The following is an 18,776-nucleotide window of genomic DNA, read 5'->3' on the forward strand; positions in this document are numbered from 1 at the left end:
CAAAGAAATTTAAAAAAAATACTAATATTCTATTCTTCTATTATATTTATACTTAACAGTATAATATTTTTTAATTCTTTTTTATACATATACAAAAAATAGAACCACAAATGTGGCTAGTACGAAATCTCTATAAGATTTCTTTGCATATCATTAATAATACAAAAAAGAAATATAAGACTATTTCTACAGTCAAAAGGTACAACATCCTATCACTGAAACTCGTCCGAGTCTCCTTATTCAATAATATGACTTTGAAATATTCAACATGTCAAAGACGTTATCACAACAATTTCCTACTGGAATTATGCACATAGTTTAAAGCAGACGTTGAGAAACATTCCTTACATCTGCAGATAAATTTATCCAGATAAAGGATAAATATTTCAGCCTTTACTGGCAGGTACTCTGTTATTACTATTGTTTTTAGAATCTACTGCACTTAATGCTATACCTAATTGTGCTGCATAGTATGTCAACATAATGGATACCTGGGAAGTAAAAAAAAATCGAACATTATTATACCTTTCATAAAATTATCATATCGTCATCAAGGCTATTTTTCAGAAGCACTATGTGAATATAAGGCTGTGTTCCGTTATTCAGTAATATAGCTTTGAAATGTTTTATTCATTCCGTGTACAAAAAATTTATTATATACATTACATATATAGATTTTCAGTAATCGCAATGAATAAAAGCCTTAATATACATACCTGAGAATAAGGTAATGGACTATGAAAATAATGAAATCCGAGCAAAGTATCAGATATGACAAAGCAAATACTTCCAATGCAACTGCATAACTTAGTCCACGTCCACAATTCCTATATAAAATATGATTAATTCTCTATATTGCATTGATAATATATAAAAACTAATACTTGCGGCAAAGTTTTTAGACAAGTGATAATTTATTCTCAGAGAAGTAAGTGTCACATATTTAAAAGAATAGAGATGACAGGTATAAAGTTAATTGTTTCTGTAGTTTCTATATTATTACATAAATTTACCCCGAAGAACTGTACTCTTGATATGGCTCTCCATGCCATAGTGGTAAGTAATACTGTATAAATTGGCACTCCTATTGCTAAAACCCCATTTAATCCCGGCATCAAAGCACATATAACTGAAAGCAGTACATTAATCAATTAATGATAGATAGCGATCAATGAAAATTAATATCTAATCGGTTAAAAACACACATTCGCAATAGTCATGTTTATAAATCTTACCAATTGAACAAGACGTATACAGTATTACTCCGAGTGTTAAATTAAGGGGTTTGAATCCAAATGCAAATATATACATAATTTGCGCAATAGCAAACATACACATCCCTGCAGTGAAGCAATTAGGCCACACTAATAGTGCGTCACCTATGCAACTAAACACTAATCCCGTCAATATACGCCTGGAGAAGGCATATCTGCAAAGAGATGAGTGTTACGTTAGCAACGCTGAAGCAAAAAGATTACCACGAAATAAAATCATCCAGCTCATCATTAAATCTATATAAGCACTTTTTACTTACTCTTTAGATAAACTAATTCCGTGCAACAGAACAAAAATAATAAGACTTATTATCGGTAAACATTTAAAACACGCCGTTAATAGAGATGGCTGTTCAGCAAGTAATACAAAATATACGGATACGCTTTTAAAGAATGGTACCAATTTTGGTCCAACGCTTTTTATCTGAAATGCAAAAATATCATTTTATTATTTAGTGCAAAAACTCGTATCGATATGCAGAATTACATTGTAATGATAAAAAATACATTTATATAATAATTTTAATAGACCAATTATTTTTTTCCGAGAGAGCACTTGTGCGTACAAAATAAGAAAAACAATTAGAGAACAAAAAAATTCCACAATTATTCATAATTCAATTTTAACCGCATTAAATTCACAAAATTGTCTATTTTCATTAAAAAGCAACTATCTTAAAATAACTTATCTCTAGTAATACGTAAAAACACAGTTTGATAATAATTATTGAAAGATTTCGAAAACATTGTATTATAGATTACGTTATCTTCAATTATCATTAATTATTTGATATTTCACAATTAGACAATCCAATCAAGTAAACACGCTCATTTTATGGAATAGAATGAAACTTTATATCTACTGGCAGGAGTTGAGATTAATTCTATTTTTTTTAAATTTATTTAAATAAATGGCGATCACAAATTAATTTTTAATTTATAATTACATTATTATTAATAGCAACTCAATACGAGATTATTGTAAAATTCTTCATATTTATATATTTATTAACGTTTAAAACATATTAATTTTTTAAAGGAAAAAATAATTACATACATCGAAATATTCAAATGTTCAACAAAATGTTTCCTGGTAAGCTGCTCTTCATCCATGAAACTTATCTAATAATAGTGCATGTTTGAATGAGATTTATCCGCAGTCAACTGAGGCCTAATCATCGACCTAATCCAGCCAGTTACAAGATAGTATATTATCTAATACTGGTACCATCAGGATGCACAATGGTCTTTGATATAGAATAGTCACTTTATGCCAATACGGTAGTTTTCTCTAATAGCACTCTATTGCAACGATTGCATTGGATTGATCTTTAAGATATTTCCAACAGGATATACGTAACGCGAAAATTCAGGATTCTGACTGTACTTCGTAATTCCCGTTCGTATTTTGTAATTCATTAATATTACACGTTGCGACTTGATAATTAGTAATTTAGCTATCTGGTTATTTGAAACATTGGAAAGAAATTTAGTTTGCAAAACAAGAAGAGTTTAAATTTACAAAATAATGCAAAATTATTAAAAAATAATTTTTATTACATATGTACTCATATGTATCACTTATACTTCATTATTATATATATATATTTCAATTGCAAAATATAAACATATTTATAACGTTTATATAAATTGTAAATAATTACATACATATTGAAAAAAATTCATGTAATTTCCGTATAAATTTAGATGAATTTTTTTTAATATGTATGTAATTATCTACAATTTATATAAACGTTATAAATATGTTTATATTTTGCGATTTTCAGTAAATTTCCAATCATATTTAGGTAATTTTCCAGTTATAAACATGTAATTTCCATATAAAATTGCATGCATTTTTTTCAGTGCAGCTTAAATTAATTCAAAATAAAATTTTTATATCACGGTACAAAAAAATGTTTATTTATGAAAATTTACATGAAATGTAAATACGAAATGTATGTAAATTATAAATAATTATCTTTATCTTTGTACGGACACAAAAAAACGATGCGCAGTCCTTTGTTTTTACTTCCCAAGAAGGATGCAAATCATTTTAATTAACGTAATTGTAACCGCGTGCCTAGAACTCATCCGCAGAATCGCGAGTATTATATATTCGTTGAAAATTAGAAGAGTTCTCTCAAAATAATTCTTTCCGTAAAATACAGTCTGCTGTCTGTGTAACAATGCTCCGATTAATTTTTCCGCGTATACAATAATACACTTTTAACGTACATATCACGACGTTATAAGTATATGTAAATCGAATATTTATCTTTCAATTTCAACCACCACGCGAATGATTACTTATTGGATTAATTCAATAAATTCTATTTTTACGCGAATATGCCGCTCGCGTTCTAATAAAGGGGCATAGAATAATGAATACATGATTCATAAAAGAGGAAAACAAAGAACAGCAGCAGCAGCAGCAGCTTCTTTCGATTTAAATCGAACGGCGGCGAAAGCGGCAAGAGACGATTTCAATTTAATACAAAATAAATAATAATAAAATAAAATAAAAGTAACGAGTGTTTACGGAAGGAGGGTGACGAAACGTTCGCCTCTATCGACGTAAACTGTCTTATCGCTGTCTATCGCAACCACGTCTTCTTACCACTTGTGTAGGCGATGACATCTTCGGTTGATGGACACCAAAGGGACGCGGGGTCGTCGGGGAGGGAGCAACACCGCAGCAGCAGCCTATGTTACTCCGCACCGTCCGTCAAGTCCAACCGACCGAGACCGTGACAGGCCCCGCGAGTGCTGATCGTTCGCAGGCTCCCTGTTTATTTATATGACCGCTTTTCGACGCATCGTATCACACGCATGTATACTAGTGCACACATACACGCGCATCGCGCGCCCTGTCACCGGGCCACTGTGTTGCTGTGCACCACCGCCGATCACATCGCCCAGGGCGGCCAACTGGCCGACGATGTCGTTCAATGCCGTCGGGACTTCAAGCCAGGGCTGCGCGTCCGAAAATAGAATTTCATCGTATTCATATGAACTTCGTCGACAATTGTTTTTATTCTTAAACGATTTATGAAATCGTTTTGTATAGAGACTTTTAAGATGTAATTAAAAAGTAAATAATGAGAATTTTGGAAAAATATATAATTTAAAAAATTTAACACCCAGTCATCTAGAATATTTTAATTAATTATAATTATATTTTATGCAGTTTTAATTGATATAAGAAAAAGTGAGTTTTTGAAATTAGTTGTATTTTGTGTATGAAGAGTTTTAAAGTACATAATTGAAAGGATTTTATAATTATTTGGATAATTTAAATTAAATATTTTTAAACTTATAAATAATGTAATATCAAGTTTATTCATATAAAATTAATCAACAATGAATTATTTCTTAGACTATTTTCTTATAAGTTGTATTTTGTATGAATTTAAGATTTTTGAAATATAATTAATTTGAACTTAATCTCAGTTATTCTTATACTATGAAGTTAACCGATATAACTGATTAATTAATTCGATCACTCTGTCGAAAACATCTTTTTTAATTGCATTTTAAAAATCTTCGTATAAAATACAAGTAATAAAATAATCCATAAAAAAGTTTACGAAATCATTCATTTAATAGTCATTTTTTAATTAATTGTATTAAATATTTTGTAGTTTTTTTTCCTATTAAATTAACCAAAAAGTTAGAATTGACCAATTGGCGACGTGGACAATTCGGTGCCATTTACAAGATTGATAAGTTTATTCTGCACTTTTGGCACTCAGAATCTTTATTTTCTTTCTCTCTCTCTCTCTCTCTCTCTCTCTGTTTCCAATATCCAAATATGTATTCATTTTATCTTATAAATGAATATATAATTGTTACATCTCAATGAGATTTAACAAATTTCATATTAACGAGTGTTTTATTTTATTTTTTCCTTCGAGTAAAGAGGGAGTTTAAGACGCCTTCAGTCCTTTGGTTCTTTCTTTTCACCTTTTAGTAATTTTTTACGTTGAATATTTCATTGGTTAGTTTCTTTAAATGGCTGCGTTTAGCGAATATTCTTTTAGATCATCCAATCAGTATTTTAGATCTGGAAGAATACATCAATAGCAGTCAGCGCTCACTCAACTGTTAAGGCCCATTTTCACCAACGTAGATTAATTTTAATCTCGATTCAACTTAGGCCGGAATCAGACTACACATTGAAGAATGAGATTAAAGATTGAAAGATTGATGTTTGACCAATCAGAACAAAAGAAGCCAAAATTTCTTTGTCCTTATTGATGAAATTTCAATATTTAACCTCAATCTTTAATGCAATCTGATTCTTTATTCTTCATCTTTTTCTAATCTTTAGAACTAGAAAAAGACGAAGAGTAAATTGATCCGACATTAAAGTTAATCTACATTGGTGGAAACGGGCATAAGTTCGCTGAATGCAATCATTGGCATAATTCGGATCAGAATGTAAGTACCAACCAACTGCAGTCGAGTATTCCCCTGTTACAGTCGAAGGGGAATGTTCGACTATAGTTAGTTGATTCTGATCTGGATTAAACTAGGCCATTTATGGATAAGCCTTTACAAAATAGAAATCGATTTTGCTCAAAACCAGTGTTCGCATTGGACGAAGAAAATCGAATTTAAAATCGAAATTGAGTTCGACCTTCGGAATCAAACATGGCATAACCCGTGTTCAACGCAATAATTTATTTTCTTATAATGAGATAAGCAGAATTAAACATTTAATGTCTATTTTTCGCTGTAAAAAAAATTTAAAATAACGTAACAACGAGATGGCGAACGGTGTTAATTTTACATTAAACAACCTGTTGACATCGTACAAGAATTGGGTTGTAGCGAATCCGCAATTATTGACAGATATCGAGGCTACTGTCAGATGTTTGTCGTATTTCAGTTTTGGTTAGAAAACGAGTCGTCGAATTTTATTGTTACGTTCCACCACGTATACATCGGTAAAAATGTATGTTCTTTGCAGGACAATTGCGCAATTCGACTTTGGCCGTGGAATTGATTTATTCCATGCCAAATCTGATAGTGCTTTGCAACGATTTGCTTATGTACAGCAGCAAACGCCAGCACTTAAAAATACCTCAGTTTGACTCGAAGATTAAAATTTGGTTAACTGTAGTGGAGTACACTGAGACCTTTCTCGAGGTGTCAGCTAAGAAGTTATGGGGGCCAAAAGGAAAATGGCTAATAATCGTAATTATACAATTATTTAAGTAAGTACAGTTGGGCCATTCTTTCATTTTGCCGATAAATTGATAGCAAATTCAATCACTTATATTATATTACAGTTACGTTCATTTCTACTGACAAATTTAAATCTTATTTTACTTACTCTTTGACATTCATAGTCTGTTCTTATTTTAAGACCGTCTTAAGTAATGTCTTAAGTTGCTAATGCGGCTCTCTAATTGATTTGTGACTTCTTAAAATTGTACTTAAAACAGTCTTGAATATATCATATAAGATCTGACTATGAATACCAGTCTTTATCTTTTTTTTTATTCTTAAAACTGAAAAAAGATACAAAGTTAAACCAAGATTAAAGTTAATCTAAATTAATAGAAATATGCAAAGTCTGATTCCATCAATGTAAAATTAACTTTAATCTTAATTTAATTTATTCTTGATCTTTTTCTAATTCTAGGTATTAAAAAAAGATAAACAGCAAGTTAAACCGAAATTAAACTTTATCCTTGTAGGACTAGTTAATTGTTCTACCTTTCGGTAAATTTTACTCATTAGGTAAGTAACAAAATTATCCAATCACGTGTATATTGCCAGATTTACCTAATGGTTTAAAATTTACCGAAAAGTGGAACAACTGACCCTTAATCTTATATTGATGGAACTGGATTTGTTTTTTTTTTCTGTACTAGACACTAGACTGCACTAAAACTATTTTCTCACTTTAGCCAAATATCAAATTACATATATTTTATTTTGAGTTCCAAGAGTGTATATTAATTCAATTCTAGAAAACAGATCTTATAATATTCCATATTAAAATTGAGCTGTCATGAAATTAGTAAAGTTAAATGTAAAAACATATAAATATTAAAAAAATTAAGTATCCAATAATGATATTGTCATATTATTTAACAGAATTTGCATTATTCACTAATATTATTTTATTATCAAAATTAATACATTATACCTCTACATTTCGATATTTTATATAAACCAGCCTTTAATGTGTTAATCCAGTATAATGCAGACAAAATTTATCAAGTCTCCTTGTTGATCAACATTTATTTTTCCTAGGTCTATATTGCGACTGCTATTAATTTATGTATATAAGGAACGAGTAACGAAAAGCCCAGCAACACCGCCTCTTAACAGAGAGAAATTCAATAAAATCGACAATGTGCAATTGAAGGAAGGCTTTATGCTGAAAAGATCAGGCACTGTTGTTAGAAGTGTAAAGTATTCGACTCCTATAGAATTACGAACGTGGAAAGCTTTGCCTTCTGTCACAGATGAGAACGAGAATCTAACTAAAAACCAGGAATCTAACAGGAATCTTAAGTTAGCTGAGGTCAGTTAAAAAATATAGTATTGTCATGTGATTAATGATAAGTTTAATATAATAAAAAAAGTATCTCAATTTATATGGAATTTTCAAAATATATGTCATGGGTGAAGTTGCTATATAATGTCAGCATTGCTCAGGCATGTCAGCATTGCACAACCCAATTGCATTGTGCAATGCTGACATTACTCAGGCAATGCTGGCATTGCATATCATGCGGATTTCGCCTATAATATACTAATGTAAAAAAAACACACAGGTAACAAAATATTTAATTTCTAGAGTCTTTATGTGACAAAGCCATTGCTTCATCTAGGATGTATGTACATTACTAATCAAAACCATTGGCCACCGTGGATATTATCACTTATTATCGATATAGCCAGGTACATATTGAACTATTATACATAATTGATAAATTATAATATTTTAATCAAATTATTATTGTTTGTGCAGTTTAAATGTCTTCAATCGTTGCGCTCAAAAAGCATTATTAAGTAAGGAGGAGGAAGAAGAGCTCGTGCGTCGAAGATTGAGTTTACTGTTATACATTTTAAGATCGCCGTTTTATGACAAGCACAGCCGTAATAAGATAGATGCACTGCTTGATACAATATCTAATTCCGTGCCTCTTGCCAAGTATTTGACAAGTGCCGTTAAAAAGAATTTACCATATATGCAAAGTACATATTTTTACATGTGGTCGCGCTAACTTACTGATAAGCTCGCTACAAAAAATGCATAAGTTAAATTCTTCATAAATACGAAAGCAGCATAATCTAAGCATACTAATTTACTATTGGAAGATTATCAAGAAAGAGACTTATGTTATTTTTGTATTTTTCTCTATTATTATATACTGTTCCGGGATGGATCTAAGCGATGGTATTTATGATTGTTCAATATATTTTATTTCATTAATTTATAAAAATAAATTATATGAAAATCATATAGAAAAAAATCATTTTTTTCCTTCAAAAATCATTAATTCGCTCTGATTAATTTATTAGCGTTCTGATTAAAATTCTAACACGTAAGCGTGAAATGGAAAAGAGGACGGCTATATTCCTCAAGTATTTCGACGAATTTTTCCGATTCCTATTATAATTCTACACGATTTGAATAATTTTATCACACGATTGAAATGACTTTAATGTATGTTTTTTTGTTTTTATCAAGCTGAATTTTTTTAAAGACTAAACGGTTTAATAAATTCAGCTTAAATTTTAATGCTAAAACAGACTATATATCAGTTTTTTATGACTCACAATGATTCTGTTATAACATCCATCGCTCATGTAACAATCCTTTTATTGTAAATATCAGATAGGAATTGTTATATCACCGTTTGTGGTACAATATTTTCTTACAACAATGTATTTTAATACATAATATTGAATGAGATCAGCGATGCGTGATTCTGCTCATACCAGTAACTCCTATTTATTGACCTTCATTGTTTAATTGTTAATGAAATTGGGATGACCTTCTCTCCGCGTCAAATAAATGTTTTAATCCTCTGGGAAGACCGCTGAGCATCATTACTAATGCACACGTGCTATGGATTATTATACGTAATTATGATCGGAAACAATTTGCTTGTCTATTTTTTTTTCACGTAGCACCAGATATTTTACACGCGATAGTTCTGAAAGCCTACCGAGTGTCGTTTCTAGCGCGCCATGAAAGGTCATGTATTATATCTCGTCCAGCTGGATGCACAAGTTAATATGTTCCATTGAAACTTATGAAAAACGGAAATGTACCGCTTCTCGCAAAGCGCTGATACATTTGTGTGTATATATGTACACATATATAAATCGTAAGTTGAATTTTGTGTTTTATTTGTTGTGAATCAGTTTCGTTGACAAGAGTATATACTATGTTTTAATTTATTCTCTCTTTGATCTCTGATTTTCAAGATGAATAACATCTTGCTGTTCGTACTGTCATGCCAGCTATTGCAGCAAACGTTTGTTTTTGCACAGAGTATGTATTTTCTTGAATACTTTTTTGTTACAACAACGACACTATTAATAAGATCAAGAAAATGAATCTGAGTGTGTGTGTGTTTCAAAACATTAAAATTTTTGTAATGACTTTGAAATGTAATTTTAATGAAATAAGTGATTATAAAGGAATAAAAGTGTGTTTTTTTCCTTTGTACGTGTTTTTAATCTTTTTCTGTAAGCAACTAAAAAAATAACAATTTTTTTAGTTAGATTGTAATAAATAAGCGATGTTGTTGCTATATAAAACTTGAAAAATGTAAAATATTAATGATAAGTTACAAAATTTAAATAATAAAAAATAAAAAATAACGAATAATGAAAAAATTATTAATTGCGAAAAATATTAATAATATATCTGAAAGATTTACAGTTATTTAAATGATATGAAAGAATTTGTAAATAGAAAAATAGATTTCTTAATTTATAATGTATATAATTCCTAAATTACTGTACTAATGTTTCCTAATTTTATTATTTTTTTATAAACGAATGTGGCTGCCTTGTTGGAACAATTTGTCCCGAAGGCACTGTTGGTGGCATTGATATCAGAGTAGTGACTCCGGTAATATATTTCAGTTCACACTGAAAAAAATACTATAGTGATAGAACTTATTTGAAATATTTACATATATTTGTAGACAAATTAGAATTATTTATTCTATATGTATAAACTTTGTATGAAAAAAGTAAATTATTACTATTTTTATATAAATATATCTAACGATCATTGTATAGTATATCAATATATTATTATATTAACTATAGTTTTATATTTTTATAGGACACAAATTGTCCTACTGGACGTGTATATTGCTGTATAATCGATGATGACGACGATGACGACGATGACGACGATGACAGTATTCCTTGTGGTGTTCGAAGAATAAATTCGCAATCGACATCAGGATTTGCCGCTTACGGTGCATATCCTTGGATGGTAGCCATTTTAGACATCCAAGGTAATTATGTCGGAGGAGGAGTGCTTATCAATCCAACACGTGTTCTTACCGCCGCTCATAAGGTGGTAGGGTATGAGTAAGTTAAAAATTTAATATTAAATTATAAAATTGAATTTTTGAAGAATGCCTTTTAGATCTGGTTACACTAACATTACTTTGACTTTAAGTGAGGCTTGAAACTCTCTTCCTCTCTTTCGACTTTAAAGAGAGAAAGTGAGATTTTAAGCCTCGCTTAAAATTAAAATAACATTGATGCAATCAGATTTTACAATATCTTTTTATAAACCTTCAAAGAGAATAATTTCTAAAACTATAATATGATATAGATTTTTGATAGCTTATTCTTCATGTATGTATATTAAAAATGTGTTACAGTAATGGTGAGATTATAGCGAGATTAGGTGAGTGGAGTTTTGCAACAGAAAATGAGCCGACTGCAGATATCGTCGTCTCAAAAATTTCCATAATGCCTGCTTTTAATTCGCAAAATCTCCAGAACGATATAGCAGTGCTTAGACTAAATTCGCCTGCTCCTATTGCAAGTAATGGTAACATTAATACGGCATGTTTGAGTTCTACATCAGTTTCACCGGGAACAAAGTACGTATAATGGATATATTCGGTCTAAAATTACTTTCAATTCCGTCTACATTTGAATTCTCTTCTATCAACAAAATGCATAGTGATCTACTTTCTATTTTGTATTGCAAATATATTAATTTTTGTATTATATCGTTTTGTTAAATACCGAAATGTCCTTCCATATATAATTTTATAATAAATACGTCACGATTATCTAATAATTTCATTTTCAATATTTTAAAGGTGTTGGACGACAGGCTGGGGGCAAAATGCCTTTAATAACGGACGGTTGCAAAGTAAGCTAAAAGAGGTAGATTTGTCTGTAGTGGAAAAGAAGAATTGCCAAGCGCTCCTTCAACAGACCAGACTAGGAGTAAACTTTAATCTGCACAACAGTTTCATGTGCGCTGGAGGGGAAAAGGACAAAGACGCATGCATTGTAAGAAATATGACATATTGTCTCTTGCAAAGTAATGAATATTGCATAGCAATCCGGATCACGAAGTTATTTTTCAATAATTTAACGTATTCATTAATTCTAACAATATCACTATGAATTTTCTTTAAAGGGCGATGGTGGTTCACCATTAGTGTGTCCAACAAGTACCGGTCAGTATCAAGTTGTTGGACTGGTGTCATGGGGAATAGGTTGTGCAGATGCAGGAGTTCCTGGTGTATACACTGATGTATCCTATTTCTATAACTGGATTATACAACAATGACGCAACTCCTGAAAATATACAGCATATAGCATCTTAAAAAATTAAATAAAACTATATGTAATATTTGTCACATCAAATTAAATTTGATAAAAAAAATTGAAATAAATTATTAATATATATCAATATAAAATATCTGTCAAAATAATTATCACAGCACTTCTCGCAGGTATCGTACAAGTATTATACAGGGAAAAAAAATTAATACACGTCTGGTAATTTTCTTTTATAATTGCTTAAATCTATAAGAAATACATAAAAAATATACAGACTTAATATTTAAGAATTATTGTATATGGAGGAAAGAATACATAAACATAACGAAGAGATTTGGTACTCTTGCTTATAAATTTGCGTCCTATCTTATAAATTACGTATTACAATCAATGAAAATTACATATAAATAAAGAGTTTCATAAAGCAGGATTTTTATAAAACCGCACTGTCAAATCAATATACAAATGAGATTTAAAAAATACTTAACTTAAATTACATATTTTATACGATAAATTATGCATCAGTCGTAAAATCTTCTAATTTTGAAATTTTTTTCTAAGAAATTTATAGTAAAAATTCGAAATTTTATTATTTATATCCGAGCATATAGAGCGTATAGAGCATCATATAACGTAATATATTTGGTATTAACATGCCTTTGGGTTTTAATTTTTTATCATATATCTTAATCATTTACTCTAAGTAAATTGATGGCAAAGATGAAAACTGACAGATTTCGATATTCGCCAAACTATTTCAGAAAAGAGGAAAAATTTGTTAATAAATTTTAATTTATAAGATTTCACGAATGTATTAATTTATCAATTATAAGCAATTGCTGTATGTCATTCAACCACTGCCATCAACCGTGATATTAATGAATTTTATGTAGATAGATATTTATTGTATATTTGTACAATAAATCATGACGCATCTCGCGTATTTTACTATGGAGGTAGATATATTTGATAATGCAATGAGAGTTCAGACAGTTGGTGCATTAACGTGAGTGTGGGGAACTTGGACGGAGTGAAACGATGTTGGATGCGAAGCGGGCAGTGATAACAAGTGTCCGCGTTCCATTTCATTCACTTCTTGTTGCTCTGTTCCTCCTATAGAGCCTGTCGAACGTGCCAAGCTATTACGCTGTCTGCACATGTACGGTGTTTCTCCAGGTGACGGAGTCTCACGACCCTGTATTATGTAAGTTATTGTCTATATAAATCCTTACAAATCTTATCAGTAAGGCTAATGGACAAAAACAAAACGTGAAAGAAATTAATTTTTACGATTTACAAGAGACGTTTGTCACAACGTGTATTAATAAATACGTATTAACGATTCTCTTTTGAACTTGTTAATCAAACACAAATGTAAAGATAGATGTTTACCTACAATTTTGATTTCGTATCGTTGATGATTGTATCAATCTTACTATAATCTGAATCTCTTTTGAATTTAAATTTAGATAAATAATGTGAATTAAATGCAAAACATACTACTTAACTTACTACTTAACTTTTCAAACAATTAAAGCAAGTTTGTATGCTTCAATTAGAAGCATACAAAATGCTTTTTTTCTTTCACAAATATAACTGTACTTTCAAATGGATGAAGTACAAAATTTAGGTTTCCAGATGTAGTAGACGAACTATCGCGATCTATAGTCGTATTTGATTCTTGTTTTATTCCATCTAAGTTTTGTCCGAGATACTTTGAATTGGGATACGCAGCACTTGGAGCATTTATATTTCTTTCTATATTATACTAAGAAACCGAAGAATATATGAATGATGAATGATGCAAGAACACGAAATTTATGATACGGTACTTACTTGTTTGGAAGGACCACAGCACGTCGCGTGATTACATGGCTTATCAGTCTTTGGACAATCCAACACGCAATCTTCCGTGGGAGTCTCTTTAATTTCACTATTAGAATGATACTAGAATAATAAAAAATATTTTTAATAAAAATATCTAACAACAAAAATAATTCAATTAGAATCAATCATAAATCGTGATTGAAACGTCATTTATCTGAGTCGCGAATAGTTTGGTGAACATTCATCTTACGCATCATTAACTTTGAACAAAAGATCGTTAACTTCGTATTAAACATACATGTGACTCACAGATAAACTTTTTAATTATAATTTACAAACGATAGATAAAAAACGCATTAAAAATATATTGCTCGGAATAACAAATTGCGTGCATTTTTTTACCTAAATTTTTTACACAAATTTTTCTGTCTAATTCTGTTTTGTTTGGCGTATGTACGTGAACAGATTTTTTTTATAATACTACTATATATTATATATGTGTATTTACTTACGTCAATAAATTCTGGTTGAATAGTCGTCGAGTGTATACCCTCGTTATGGAAAAATTCCTTAACTTGTTCAGCAATTTTCATATATTCTGAAAGATTTCTACATCTTATATGCGCACTAGCTATAATACGATCACCCGCCAATTGCCACACATGGAACTCGTGTACAGCTAATACGCCATCTATGTTCTCCAACAAACGTTGCTGTATAGCATCGACCTGTACAAATAAATTTACAAATCAAATAATGTGTATCATAAATATGTATCATGCACTTTAAAAATCTTGTTATTGCATTATACAAGCCAACAAATATTACCTGAATGTGTGTTGGCACAGTCTGCAATAGAATTAAAGCTGATTCTTGAAGTAACGGCCACACTGAACGCAGAATAAGAATGACTAATAAAAGCGACAGTGCAGGATCAATGTAGAATCTATGTAAAAAAATTTTTTTAATTATATGCTATAAAATTCTTCAGTATCTATATAGAATGTATAGGAATATGTAGTATATAATTACCTATACTTCCAATTCGTTAGCCATACAATTAGAGCAGACACAATTACAATGACAGACCCCAACGCATCAGAAAGTACATGAAGAAATACCCCTCGCATATTCATCTGACTTGCATCATGCGAATGGCCATGCGCTCGTTTTACTTGGGGTGTCGAAGGTCTATAAGCTTCGTCATTTTCATTATCATCTGTGCCTACCAAAGTGCTTAATCTATTATGACTTCGAGATATACCATGCGAGTGACCATGAGCACTTCCATGTTCTGCAATAATTGCACTTATAAGTATTTATTGATATAAAATAGATTACTTTTATCTTACAAGATATATAACGAAAAAATCGATTAATTAAATTAAATTTAATCTAAGAAATATTAATTGTTTTTCAAATATGTTATAAAATACATTAAATATGAGAAATTATTCAGAGTTTCATAAAATGCAATAAAATAATAAATTTTCCCTTTTATCATTAACATTCATTTTTTGAAATTAAATGTTTTTTAAATACTCGGTTACAATTTGACATCAATAAGATAACAGATATTGATACTTTTCTTCCTTGACGAATTTTTAACATTTATATTATAGCTCGGACATTTTTCTCTCTTTGCAATCTCGAGATACAGATCCATTAATTTTACAAAAATTTTATTTCTGTCTTATATTTGCAAAAGCTTTGTATTTTAAATCTTGCTGCGATAATACATTTGCTCTAACCATGTACATTTCATAATCAATTTTTCTTTATCTTAACTCAAAATAAAATCTGTCGAGCACTAATAATAAGATTACATCACGATAGTATTGAACAAAGAATTTTATAAGCAAACAGCAATTTGAATATACAATACTGTTATCCATAATCATAATTAAGTTACAATATCATATAGTTAGATACGAAAGATGATAATTAAGGTATGAAATACAAATAAAATGCTTTACAAATATTATCTAACAGAAAGAGAAAGTGAAAATAGAAATTTCTGAATTAGTTTATTCTTCTAAATATTAATATACAAATATTTAATATAAGCATATTTATGATTTTATAATTTTACACTTCTATATAATAACAGGACAACTTTAGAGAATCTTTAAAACAAGAATAAATGTCTACATATAAAAACAAATGTCATATTTATTTATACACTTTAAACAGTTTAAATTTTATCGAAAACAAATAAGTTGAGTTGTATAATACACGCTATACTCACCATGGAATAAACATAAACCTATCACATTCACCAGCAAACCAAGTCCCCCAACTGCGACCAACAGTTTAGCTTCATGTATCTCTTCTACCTCGATAAATCTTTTACATGCTTCTACAGTAATACTAAAACATAAAGCGACCAAAAACACAGCGTTCACTAAAGCTCCTAATACTTCAGCTCTGGCCCAGCCAAATGTGTTTTTAGACCATTTCTTCGGTGACATCTACAACACCAAAATTGTTTGTAAGTAATCAACAATATTAAATATAATAAAATATTAGCAATAAAATTTTTCAACGATAGATCTATTCTTTAGCTGCTTTAGTCTTTTCTCTTTTTCTTTTTGTGTTGCGCTATGTTTATATTTTCATCTGAGTGCCACCCAAGTATAATTTTACATGTTTGTTGTTTACCGAATGGTAAACAAGAATAATATAATACCCGAAGAATACTTGAATGTGAAGTATATATAAACTTATAAACGCGTTTATGGAGAGAAAAAGAAAAAAGATAAACTGTGCAAAGAAGTTGAGCTAAAAAGAAGAGATCTAAAATTCAAAACAAATTGCAGAATTTACCTTCACCGAAAGAAATGCTACCACTAAAGCGGCTACGTCTGACAACATATGAAAACTATCTGCTATTAAAGCCATCGAGTTGGTGACATAACCAACTACAATTTCGACTAAAAAAAATAAAGCTGTCAGCCATAACATTGTCAAAAGACGACATTTTTTTCCTGTATAACGACCCATGGTATCTGTGAAGACCTGAAAACATCAGAAAAATAAGTATTTGCAGAATACATCATGTGCATTGCCTCAAAATATTCTCCGCAAGAAGCTTCTAATAATACACACTTATTTTTATAACCCTCTGAATCTATAGATGCAAAGTATAAAGAACAACGTAACAAATTGAATAATTTATTACAAACACTAAAGAATAAATGTTATTAGAAATTATCTTTCTTGTCGCGAATATCGTAATGTCAAGTATCAAATTGACATTAACTGATAAAGACGAGAAAGTAACGTCGGATACAGAAATTCGTCTTCTCAGTACTCAAAATATCGAAAAGTGATGAAAAACTTATCACGATGCGAGAAATTTAATGAATTCCTATTCATTAAATTATACTTTTGCTCCCGTGGTCTTTGTTTATCACGTGAATTTCAGACAATTATCAAAGCGCGAGAAATACGTCCCCGATATACACAGAAGGAACTCGCTTATCTGACGCTCTTACGATCGAGGACGAGGACGACAAGAGATCGCGCGCAATGTACACGTGTGCGCTCCAAAAGTCACTACACAGTAAAACAATTTCCTTATATCTATTTGCCATGAATACGGTAATAAGGGGGAAAGAGGAAAAAAAGGAAATGAATATGAGTCATAGCGGAACGGCAAGAAAGATACATGATTCATCGGGGAAAGAATAGACCCGTCTTTTCAGCGTTCTTTTAGCAGAAACCGTTTGCAAATTCGCCTTTTTTTCTTCTTTCTATTTCCAAAGTCGAGAGAAAAGAAGAAAAATTGAACTGTGCAAGAAACAACAGGATTTAGCTAAAAACAACAGGGGGTCGATTGTATATCTTGAGGCAAGATGAAAATTACAAAAGTGAGCAAATTTATTAGGTATTGACCAATGACATTCCAATGATACTATTCTTGTAAATTTGCTCGCTTTTAAGAGACACAATTGACTTTCTATCTTAGTCATGCGTTAAAAATCGAGGAACCTTTGATGTGACAAAAAGGACTACATTAATCTGTCCTTTTACCTGAACCTTTTTCACGGTACATCTTTTTTTTCTGAGAAAAAAAGAAGAAAAGATGAACCGTGTGAGAGATTCATTCAAAAAGAAAAATCCTAATCATGCGTTACAAATCGAAGAATCTTTGAGTACCGATGGGATTATAAAAAAAAAAAAACCCAGGCCTATTTTGCAGCGAAAGAGAGCCGGTTCTGGGTAAAAATTTTCGTGACCAAAAACGGGCATTCGAAGATAATAGAAGAGCACTGAAACATTACCGTTTCAGTGTCCCGATATGAATATCCGGACGTTCGGTCTGTAATGCGTAATTAATTTACAATCCTTCGAGCGTTTCGCAGATACATCTTGCGAAATTCTATATGTGTACGGTATAAAGTATAAGTTGCACATACGCATGCACACATATATTTTTTGCCAAACAAAAAGTGATCGATAATATCAATGATCTCCGATTACCTCCGGGGTATCAATCATGTAACTTTACCTCTAGAGCGTAAAGCATGAAAAGTGAAAATTTTTTATGTATATATGTCATACATGTACGCACATACACACGCAAAAATTTTTACTTTTCATGTTCCGCCCTAGGGAAAATATTACATACTCATTGACTCCCAAGATCCGTCAATCGACGCTCCACGGTAATTTATTATCCGTAAGATCGATGATGTCATCGTCAGCGTCCCGAGTCAGCGAGGAAGCCGAAAAAAAAGTCGCAAGGGCGGTGAAAAAAAAAAGAGAAGGTACGCTTTGCCACACTTACCTTTAAGGGGAAAATTCGTCGCGCCCGTTCGCCGTCTTTGCCTTTCGCGTTCGCTACCGATCGTTCGATTTATCAAG

General features: G+C 30.7%; 3 protein-coding genes across 4 annotated transcripts; 1 reads left to right on the top strand and 2 right to left on the bottom strand.

Annotated features, from left to right (window-relative positions):
- Positions 1-40: 40 nt before the first annotated feature.
- Positions 41-4,262, bottom strand: LOC108745465 (lysoplasmalogenase-like protein TMEM86A). The gene is made up of 6 exons (XM_018481630.1): positions 3,895-4,262; positions 1,535-1,698; positions 1,236-1,429; positions 1,014-1,129; positions 717-827; positions 41-491 (listed from the first exon to the last, which is right to left on the bottom strand). Exons 1-6 carry the CDS (start codon positions 3,913-3,915, stop codon positions 387-389), a joined length of 711 nt encoding a protein of 236 aa, XP_018337132.1. The 5' UTR covers positions 3,916-4,262; the 3' UTR covers positions 41-386.
- Positions 4,263-5,860: 1,598 nt separating this feature from the next.
- LOC108745566 (peroxisomal membrane protein PEX16-like) lies at positions 5,861-12,105 on the top strand. Its single transcript, XM_018481789.1, has 10 exons — positions 5,861-6,173; positions 6,250-6,496; positions 7,545-7,818; positions 8,095-8,198; positions 8,269-8,493; positions 10,308-10,386; positions 10,606-10,859; positions 11,159-11,383; positions 11,609-11,804; positions 11,935-12,105. The coding sequence occupies exons 1-10, from the start codon at positions 6,047-6,049 to the stop codon at positions 12,085-12,087; spliced, it is 1,884 nt and encodes a 627-aa protein (XP_018337291.1). The 5' UTR covers positions 5,861-6,046; the 3' UTR covers positions 12,088-12,105.
- A 599-nt stretch (positions 12,106-12,704) lies between these two features.
- LOC108745565 (zinc transporter 1) lies at positions 12,705-18,776 on the bottom strand. Of its 2 annotated transcripts, XM_018481787.1 has the most exons (8): positions 18,700-18,776; positions 16,734-16,925; positions 16,156-16,378; positions 14,940-15,201; positions 14,736-14,853; positions 14,420-14,635; positions 13,917-14,027; positions 12,706-13,275 (listed from the first exon to the last, which is right to left on the bottom strand). In XM_018481787.1, the coding sequence occupies exons 2-8, from the start codon at positions 16,908-16,910 to the stop codon at positions 13,066-13,068; spliced, it is 1,317 nt and encodes a 438-aa protein (XP_018337289.1). In that variant the 5' UTR covers positions 16,911-16,925; positions 18,700-18,776; the 3' UTR covers positions 12,706-13,065. The 2 variants fall into 2 exon arrangements, with proteins under 2 accessions (XP_018337290.1, XP_018337289.1); XM_018481788.1 differs by lacking the exon at positions 18,700-18,776 and having other exon boundaries at positions 12,705-13,275; positions 16,734-16,920.

The sequence above is a fragment of the Trachymyrmex septentrionalis genome, unplaced genomic scaffold (genome assembly GCF_001594115.1).
Source record: "Trachymyrmex septentrionalis isolate Tsep2-gDNA-1 unplaced genomic scaffold, Tsep1.0 scaffold14, whole genome shotgun sequence".
Lineage (NCBI taxonomy): Eukaryota > Metazoa > Arthropoda > Insecta > Hymenoptera > Formicidae > Trachymyrmex > Trachymyrmex septentrionalis.